The 10,455-nt window shown below is 39.6% G+C and overlaps 1 protein-coding gene across 1 annotated transcript in view; it reads right to left on the bottom strand.

Annotated features, from left to right (window-relative positions):
- Positions 1-10,455, bottom strand: part of rev3l (REV3 like, DNA directed polymerase zeta catalytic subunit) — a 90,578-nt gene that overhangs the window by 35,526 nt on the left and 44,597 nt on the right. Inside the window, exons 8-10 of the mRNA XM_015386795.1 lie at positions 8,424-8,508; positions 1,342-1,475; positions 208-336 (exon numbers count right to left, since the gene is read on the bottom strand). Of these exons, the coding sequence (XP_015242281.1) occupies positions 208-336; positions 1,342-1,475; positions 8,424-8,508 (348 nt within the window). The remainder of the gene's footprint in view (positions 1-207; positions 337-1,341; positions 1,476-8,423; positions 8,509-10,455) is intronic.

Genomic DNA, 10,455 nt, shown 5'->3' with positions numbered 1-10,455 from the left:
TTAAATTAAGGATTCCTTCTCATCTAAAAATGGAAGAACAGCTGAGGGATTGGATGCAGACCAGGAGAGGGGAATTAGAGTAACGCTGCAGTAAAATGGGGCTGAGTTGGGTTAACATTGAAGAACCTGCTGCAAAGATCATTCAAAGCAGAGCGGTTTAAACCAACCTCAGCTTAAACGCTCTGAGTAGAAGGTCGGACACCGTACCTAACAGCGGGGAGTGGTTGGACGTCTGTGAGAGTGGGAGAAAAGTCTGACTGCTCTCCAGAAGACTTAGGATGGCCTCCTCATCAACGACCGCCTCCTCTGGGACTCTCCCACTGCTCCTCTCCGAGTCTGAGAACAGAAACACCGTTAACAGTGGCAGCTCTAGATCCAATTTACCACAGGGGCCAGGCTGTTGATGATGTTACAACTATAAAATTGTATTTTTTAAGGATAAAAATCCTTAAAAATAAGACAAAGCAACTGAAATAATTAGTTGCAAAATAAATATCTACTAAAGGATAAAATAAAGCTGTGTATTGAAAATATTCGGTCCATCCATCCATCTTCCGCTGTCACAGGGGTAGCAGCTTCAGTTGGTCGGCCCAGACGTCCCTCTCTCCAGCCACTTGGTCCAGCTCCTCCGGGGGAATCCCAAGGCGCTCCCAGGCCAGCCGAGAAACATAGTCCCTCCAGCGTGTCCTGGGTCTCCTCTCCTCCCGGTGGGACGTGCCTGGAACACCTCACCAGGGAGACGTCCAGGAGGCATCCTAATCAGATGCCTGAGCCACCTCAACTGGCTCCTCTCAATGTGGAGGAGCAGCGGCTCTACTCTGAGTCCTCCCCAGATAACTAAGTCATTAGGTCAGTGTACATGAATAACTGGGAAAAATACATATTTTTGACACTGACTAAATGAAAATTACCAGTTCTACTCAAATCATAATTAAAATCTGAGTGAAAAATATATATATTTTTTTACATTTGGTTCAAAATAACATTTAGGAGATGAAAATGGTACAACTGAAGCTATCGCTTCAATTTTAAAATCAAAATGAAGACAAAATTGTAAAGAAAAAAAATGAAATGGGTGCAATTGACCCATCAGTCACTAATTCTGATCCAGATCACATGATTAGAATTTATTTTGTGCTTCAGTACAGGAGCCATGAGCAGCTGGCTCCTGTCTGGAACCGCCCAAGACTCCAACGCCACAATAGGACCAGAATGAATGAAGCAAACCAGGTGAGATGGTTGGATGGAGACGTTCTCAGTTGGTTAGCGGCCATCTTTATTTCTCTTTATGTCTTAGATGCCAAATGTAGTTTTGTCCTTCTATAGAAGCTGTTTGCTCACCTGGCTGAGAGTCCCTGTGCTCCTGCACAGCATTAGCAGCGGTGCAGGGCAGCTCGTCTGGGGTCGGCTGGTCAGGATGCAGGGTGAGCTCTGCTGAGAAACTCTCCTCATCATCCAACGGCAAATCCTGGGTTCTGAATAAAGGAAATCATGTAAATGAGGATTTTACAAGACGTGGAATGAATACCTTTAGCTCCAGAGATGCAGCGCTCCAACACAGCTTTCTGTTTTTTTCAATGACGGTTCAGATTTTGTCCAGTTTTTATCTTAAAAGGAATACAGCCCATAAACAGAGGAATAATCAAATTATAGCATTAATGGATCACTTTTAATGCCTTATTTACTGAACAGTCCGAAATAGAAACCTATCCTGAACCAATCCTGATGTGCTGCAGATTTTATCTGAGTTGATTTTTAAGGCTCAGTTTTTTCTTCCTTCATTTACATGATAAAAACCTTAGGAGTGAATTTTCTCCCATTACTGTTTAACAATTTTTGTAAAAAAAAAAGTTACTTCATCAACAAAGTTGTTGTTTTCTTAGATTATTTTTTTTTTCCATTTCAATTTCCATCTTCAAATTTCTCTACTTAGGAATTGCATTCATACAACACTTTTGTTTCAGAGCGAGTGTTTGTCTTGGGCTTAGAGCGAAGAGAATGTAATCAGTGAAACACAAAAAGAATGCAATCAATTATAAAACCTTATCCGAAAAACAGAAATTTGAAAGAAATAAAATGAAAAAAGAAAATATATATTTTTAAAATATCTGTAGTATGCAAAATAAAATATATACAGGGTTTATACATGAATGAGTAACTCTTATTTAATGTTTTTTTAATGCTCTTAGAAATAATCTTAATGCCATCAACAAGCACCCATGACTTAAATATATATATATATATATATATATATATATATATATATTTACATACAGATATATATATTTACATACACACAGCAAAATCCTTCATCATCCTCACCGTGGACAGGCTGCAGCCATGTTCCGAGTTCCTCGTTTTCCAGCCACTTTGGTTCAAATTTGCATTTTTTCCCCCATTCTCTAGCCTTTTCTCTGCCTCAAGCTTCTATTCCGAAGCACTTTTAATGCCACGAATATCAAATTTTAGGAATTTTAATGCCAATTAAGGCCTTAATTTAAAAAATAATAATTTCATGACTTTAAATTATTTTTAATGACCCACGGAAACCCTGTATATAAAAACTAAATTGAAAAAAAATAAATCTAAACAAAAACACCAACTTACTATTGAGACTTTTTTGATTAAAACATTTTTAAAAGTCTAATTTCTGGAGTACGGTTTCCTGTTTTCAAAATTTTAATTACGAATTGTTTTTTTCTTTTTCCAAATTTCCACTTGCAAAACACGTTCCTTATAAGAAATATGGAACAGAATTCACTCCATAGCTCCAATGATTTCGGTCACGATCAACACCAAACCAAAATATTGCATATTTGCACCATATCTATTTGTCTTTGCACTGCTCTGAACTTCCATAAAAATGCGTCTTTGCAAAATGCTTTTAGTCCACGCTATTTAAATTCGATCATTGCTGAATTGTCTGAAAGCTTTACAAAACAAAATGTTGTTTTGTTTACTCTATGTGTATAGAAAACAACAATAAAGTCTGAAAGTCTTAGTCAAATATCTTATTATTGGGGATTGCTTTAAGTTTTGATGCATTTGATGAAGGTAAAAGATCAAACTTTAAGAAGTGACCCTCCAATCACTGATCAATTTGCATTGATTGGTCTCTACACAAATCATTGCTTTAAAACCAAAAAGTTTAAATTTTGTTGCCCGTTTCTCTAAAGCAGACGGATTTGTAGGTGCTGACAGTGAGCTGCAGAGGGGCCGTCTGTTCGGCTGCGGCCGCTTTTTTTCTGGCCTCCAACTGTCATGTTTTATTATTAGTCCTAATCAGGGGAAGTGCTTCGTTTAATGTGGGAGGGCTGCACAGCTCAGAGTTCCTGTTGTTTGATGATCTGTATGTGTGGCGTGCATACGGGCGAGCGACGCTGCCTTGTTTGAGAGTCCGTGTAGACGAGAGGAATATGAATGGAAACTAGGCAAGCGGCCAACGGGGCTTTGTTTCCCTGCAGATTGCTCTCAGCTACAAGCTGCCAACTGGGCTCCTTTCCCTCCTCCGCTCTGCCCAACAACTCGCCACTTAGACCCTGACACTAAAACAAAGACTAGAGAGCAGCTTCTCGCACACGTACAACAAGTTGCAAAGGTTTGCACGTAAAACAAGAGGATGAAACTGGGCTATTAGTTGCTGCTACTGTCTGAAGGAAGGCTTTTAAAAGATGATGAATAAAAGTGTAACCTCTAACCCATAAGGTTAGAGGTTTAAATCCCACACTGAGTGGTGGAGGATCAGCATGAAAAGTCCTCCAGCTACTGAGCTGCAGGAATAAATCAAACCGCCATCCGAAGGATGAATCTAGGTCCAAATCACATTCTGATGAAACCCTTTGAGAACAACTGTAGGGCTGCAAAGAGGGCAGTATGGAGGGAATTTTGCTCCATTATTTTACAGAAATCAAAATTTGAAAAACTTTATTTAAAAAAAAAAAGTTTTGAAAACTCAGATTTTATTTTGAATAATGTTTTTTTCTTACTTTCTTTTGAAATTGCCTTTCTAGATCACATTTACTAAAGCGCAGTGCGAACGCTGGACCCTGACCAATCAAAACGTGGTTAATGTTTATAAGGTCAGTACCTTTCTGCTGAACGAGTGCAAAAATCCAAGTCAACTACCATGCAGTCTTCCCTGAGCTCTCTACTGTGCAGATATTTCTATATCTATGGGAAACATATTCCAGGACATTACAACTTTTTTTTAGGCTTTTTTGTACTAAATACACTCTTTTTATATTATCTGTAGTATTTTTATCTTTAATGGCATCTTGCTTTAACTCTTTGTACTCTATATAAGCTACTGGAACCAAAATTTCCCTGAAGGAGTAATCCTAAGGGATAAATAACGTCTCTAAGTCCTAACGTCTAGAAGACCTATAGAAATGCATCTCTAGTCCTCACCCCAGATGAAAGTCCCCCTCAGAAGTGAAGATGTGGAAAACATCATTTCAAAATAATGTAATTTGTAAAACTCAACCTGAAAGGGATAAAAGTTTTTAAAAAAAAAGTTTAAAAATCTGAGTAAACAGCAAAGTTTTTCCAAATTTCGATTTCAAAATGTGTTCTTTGCAGCAATAATGGAGCAAAATTCACTCCATAGTAGAGAGACCTATGCTACGTTCAGGCCGTAAGCAGCAGGAGCAGTAAAAACGCGTGTGCTGCTTCATTTTTGATGCTTGAAGTTTAGTTCTGATGTGTGACTGAAGCGTCTTTGCTGCTCTGGCTGCGCCGTGGAAAACGTGGGTGATTTTGATTTTTTTCCATTGTGAACACAGCACACTTTAAGCGCTTCCAGCTCCTGATGGCTGCACTCTTCTGTGTTAAAGTCGTTACTAAGGGAAGTTATTTTCAGTATTGGTGAGGTGATAGGAGGACAGATATGGTTTATTTAAAAAGCAACACCCTTTTCTACAGAGCTGTCTCCAGCAGATGCTGAGGAACAGGAAGTGGCGCTAAAATCAGCAGAAAGCTACAGAAACTCAGAGCAGAGAACTCTATGGGTGTGGATCTAAAGAACAGAAAACTGAATCAAGTTTTTTCCCCCACAGATTGATATTCTGAGACTTTGTTATGAAGAAAAGGCTCCAGAGAGTCGGCTAGCGTGAGCCACAGTCTGTCTCTTAATTAGTCTGTTGCTTAATGACTTTAGAGGCGGAGAGGGAGGGAACCTGGCAGGCGTCTGGAGATCACTGCGGTGATTAACACATTTCAGCAAATAGACACACCCCATTTTCCCTCCAGCACCGGTTTGGAGAACAGGAAGCTAAAACGCTCCTGATAGTTTCTGAGACAGCTTTGGCTTTAATGATTCACTGAAGGAACGTCCTTCTGGGACTTTTTTCCTTGTGAAACACAGACAAAAGAGACACTGTTGCAAAAGACGGGCTGCTGGTTGTTGCAGAAGGCACCCGCTGGTTTCTCTTGGTATGAAATAAAAAAGAAACAGAGTGTAATAACGCATAAAACCAAGATGTACGACATGAGCTGGCTGCTTTTGTTCAGGTTAGAGAAAGGAACTATTCTACTGCAGCACATTAAACGTCAATCATAACTTCGAGCATCTGGATTGACAGCCTTGAGCAATAAAAACTATAGACCTGTAAAGTCAGCTGCAGTTTGCCGGCGATTACTTTCCCTTCAGGGGTTTTAATCCTCCTAAAGTAAGATGGTGGGCTCAGGTACCTATCCTGCATCGCTGCTTTAAGCTCCTGTCACACCTTGACGATTTAGATCTGCGTGTGCCTGACGTATGGAAAACGTGGCAAAAATGCTGGCATATGTTGGATAAGTTAGGAGCACGCTGAAGCACGCTGGCAAGCGTCGGCACAAGTACGTTGAGACGTTAGCCAGCGTATGCCATATGTGGGCCACGGGTTACAGGAAAGTTTTCTGATCTTGACACACGTTATGTGTAAGTTACTCATAAGTTTTGGCGTCTAGCTTAAACTGTCAGTTCTCCTCCAGACAAACTTCCTAGCAGACATAATGATGATGATCTCCTGCGACTGAAAACCTTCTTTCTTTTTCTGTTTTCTTTTTATTTATTCAGTTTTTTTGGGGGGTGGGCGGTATGATCACTGCTCCTGATGCGCCTGAGGGGAGCAGCTTTACACTGGGAAAAATAGAAATCTAAATAAGTCATTTTTTCTTAAAATAAGTGCATTTGTTCTTGGATTGAGGAGGTATTTAGCCAATGGAACAAGACGTTTTCACTTAAAATAAGAAAACACAATTGCATTGTCTAATTTTAAGTGCATTTTATCTAATTATCTTGTTTTAAGATTAAAAATGCTCATTCCATAGACAAACTATCTCATTTACCTACTCAAATTAAGGGTAAATATGCTTAATTTAAGACATTTTTACTTATTTTACTTACTGATTTTAGTTTGATGTGATTTAACACTAAGGATGCACGATATTGGGATTTTGGCCGATATCCGATATGCCGATATTTTAAAACTCATGTAGCCGATAACCGATATCGATACCGATGTTAAAGCTGGACAAAAATAAGTAGTCATTGAAAATAGCAGTTTTGTTATCCATTTCTGACACTTTGAAAAATAATAAACTCAAATATATTTTCATATGCTGATATCAAATTGATTTTTAAAAACGCGGTATCGATCTATTTTACTTTCAAAATCTCGTGAAATTTAATCGTTCTGTTACAAACTCTCGTGATATTTTGTAAATTTTGTGAGATTTTGTTAGTAAAATAGATTGATGTCGCGTCAATATATCAACATATAAAAATATGGCAACATTTTGTGAATTTTCGGGGGATTTCGTAGCATAACGATGACATATAGCAATATTTCATTAGTAAAAGAGATTGATATGGTGTTTTTAAATGGCAATATATCAGCATATGAAGATATTGGGATATTTTAACGTATCAATATTTTATCCGTCTTTAGAAGTTTTTAAGTCTGTAAAAAATAAGTTTTTGAGGAAGAAGAAGAAGTAGTATTTTTTTTTTTTTTAGACTTTAGAAACTCAGAAGCTGATCAAATATCGGGTTAAATATCGGTGGGGTGGCCGATGTCCGATACTCAGTTTTAAGGCCGATACCGATAGGGGGCCGATTATATCGAGCATCCCTATTTAACACTTGAACCAGGCTGAAGCTATTAACCCATTTGAGGAGTTTCTCGTTAATATTTACAGAAAAAGAAGGTTTTTCCTCTGAAACTTTTACTACTCTCTTTATTTTAGCTTCTGCACCAGAAGTGGACCAACCTAAATGGAACCGCGTCTTAGAAGCACAGCCTACCTCCCACATGCTTGACGGTGGCTGCTTTTCAAAGTGTTTTGGTGATAAACACCTGAACATTGTGATTACTACACAACTAAAACAGCAGAACATGGAATCTAAGTAATTAATTTGTTCTGGAAATAAGCATAATTTCCCTTTTTTTGAGGAAGTAAGTTAGAAAATTTACCGATAGATTAAGAGGATTTCTGTTTTACGTGAGATAAAAAACAACTTCATTATCTAATTCCAAGGGCATAACATCTATTCATCTTATTTTAAGAGAAAAAATCTTATTTAACTCTAAGAAGCATCATTTTTTGGCGTGTAAACCACACACTGGAAAAAAATCTGGAATTGCAAACAAAGGCTGCTTTACCAAATATTAACATTGATTTTCTCAGGTGTTCAAATATTTATTTGCAGCTATATTGTACAAATAAATAGTTATAAAAAAATCATATATTGTGATTTCTGCATTTTTTAACTCAGATTATGTCTCTCAGTGGACATGGACCTACGATAACAATGACAGAGCCTCCATGATTTCTAAATGGTGAGAACTTGCAAACTAGCAAATACTTAGTTTCTTCCCTGTAGCTATAAATGTGAAACTGCATCATGTCTGGATCAAACAAACAAACAAAAAACTAAACAAATAATTTCTCTCAGAATAAAAGCGGCTTTAAGAGAATGTAGGAGTCTGTGAACACTAAGCATGTCCCTGCTCCGCTTCCTAACTTCAGTCAGCACAGAGCGCTGCGCTGCGATCAGGGATCCGAGGTTAGTCCAAGGAAGCCATCTGGATCCGATAAGCAGTGTGCAGATGCAGAGCCGACTTTACTTTCATTTATAAGAGGAAACGCTGTGAGGCTGTAGAGGAAGGAGGCGTCTGTGGATGACCTCAGCACGCCCCTTTTCTCCAACATCTGCTCCGACTTCACTTTCCCTAGTTTTCCTTCCCTCCAGCTCCACCTCCGCTGCACTCAGAGGAAAGCTGGCAGCAGAAAGGGACATTTGGTGTTTGGTGGGAAGTTTCTCTCTATGATCAGGAGCATCTTGCTCTAATACCTGTCAGCCTTCCCCTCCAGATGTCCGTAGGGAAATGGAGCAAAGTTTCAACCATCTCTTTAGACAACAGACAAAGGCGGAAACTTACAAATCAAACTTGTTCTCCCTCAGGATGTCCTTCAGTCTCTTCAGGAAGGTCTGCTCGCTGTCCGTTAACGTGACGGAGCTACGCTCTGGAACAGAGACAGAGGAGATTTTCTTTTACTTCTCTGCAGGAATTCAGTTATTTTCTCTTTTATTGTTAAACCAAACGGAGCTAATACATCAATACAGTCAGTGACAGTTAAAGCCTTAAAGGTGAAGTGGAAGATGTTCCTTAAATCAGCCTCAAGATAAGATCATCAAAAATAAGTCCTCCTAATTGTCATGTTTACATCAGGCCGTCCTACGCGCTCGTCCACATTTCCACTTACCGGTGGTGAGTCTGACATAGTGGAAAAATTGCAAACCTTTTTTTGTAAAGTTAGCTTGTATGAGCGATACAAACAGCAACGTTAAAAGAGAGCGGGCACCAGGAGAAATGGTGCATGCTCTCGCACGCGTTTAATAGGCGTTCACTCTAGGAAGCGGGTACAGGGTTGTGCATGTGCATTTTTTTATAGTGGAGAGGGCGTGTCTTTTAAAAAAATTGCGGAAATCCTAGACAATACCTTTAATAAAGCCCAGAGGTTTGTCTGTATCACGATCTTTCCAACAAACAACATAGAACAAAAAATAAAGTTTTTTCCAGGCCTTCTTTCTGCACAGTTCTCTTATCGTCCTGCCTGCAGGCTGGGGTCTGGACTTTGACTGGACGATTACAAAACCTCTCTTTATTTCTGTCACTATTATGGGTTTTTTCTGATGTTGGTAAGCTGGGGTTTTTTTCAGAAAAAAAGCCCATATCATCACTCCTCCACCACTATGCTGGATAGAATGTTAGCGTTTTACCAACAAGGTGCTGTTAATTTCAACAAAACATCCTTTTCTCTTCTTTTACCCAATTTTTTATCAACACACTGTCACAAGTTCAGAGCAACGAAATGAAGGGGGGATGGGTTAAATGCAGAGTAACAAGAAACAAAACAACAAAGCATTAATCCATCCCCTTGGGGAGCAGTGGGCTTCCATTGTGCGGCGCCCATTGAGCAATCGGGGGTTAAGGGTCTTGCTCAAGGACCCAGAGCGGCAGTCTGTGGGAGTGGGAACTCAGAGCACAAGCGCAATGCCCTAAACACTAGGCTGCCACTCCCCAAAGCATGAAGGCTCTTCCCTAAGGACCCACCCTGGCAGCTCATCCCCCCCAGCTGGGATAAGAACCCTGGCTGCCTGTTTGCAGACCACTGGAGCTAGCCAGCCGCTATTGCCAATCAGTCTTTCAGCAAGTTTAGGTTTGTTTGTTTTTCTTCGATCATGTTTCTAATTTAGTTAAGTTTTCCTTCTAAAGCCGGGCATACACTGTGCGATTTTTTTTTATTGTTGCACGCAGCTACAGCTCACACTATACGATGAAACCGCAAGGTTCACAGCTCATGATGTATGTTCTAAAACTGTGTGAACTGATATTCTGATGTGATCTATTGTGATGAACTGATACCAATACCACTATCAGGCGGGGCCCCGATCTAGCAGCAAAATGTTGGTATCAGTATCAGCGAGTGATATCACTGATACCATATTGAGAGCCAAAAGTTTCTTCAACTATTGTCATCCATTCCAGGTAGGCAATAAAAAGTTCTACTGGATTCACTTTGTTTTAGTCTTTTTCCTGCTTCAAAAAGGAAGGCAGCAGCTTGACAAAGCCATGATGGCAATTATTTTACATCCAAGTAGTATGCAGTTCTTCATATATACACACAAAGATGGTATTGGCTGATACTGCACAGCCAGGTATCGGGGCCAAAAAATGGCATCTACCTGCTCACACTGTACGTCACAAAAAACCGGTTGGAATTCAGCTCCGCAGTTAGATGGCGCTACTCAGACTCGTCTATCCAGAAACCAAACCAGTAGAAGAGGAACATGAAGCTCACTAGAGTGAAACGCGCTGCCTTTTGCAATTTGTGCAATTTTGAGCTGAAAGCCCTAAAAAGAAAAGGAGACGACGTATTTGGAAAAAGACATGGCTGAGCAAGTGTGGC

The sequence above is a fragment of the Cyprinodon variegatus genome, unplaced genomic scaffold (genome assembly GCF_000732505.1).
Source record: "Cyprinodon variegatus isolate N-32 unplaced genomic scaffold, C_variegatus-1.0 Scaffold378, whole genome shotgun sequence".
Taxonomy (NCBI): Eukaryota; Metazoa; Chordata; class Actinopteri; order Cyprinodontiformes; family Cyprinodontidae; genus Cyprinodon; species Cyprinodon variegatus.
This window is presented reverse-complemented; position numbering and strand designations above follow the sequence as displayed.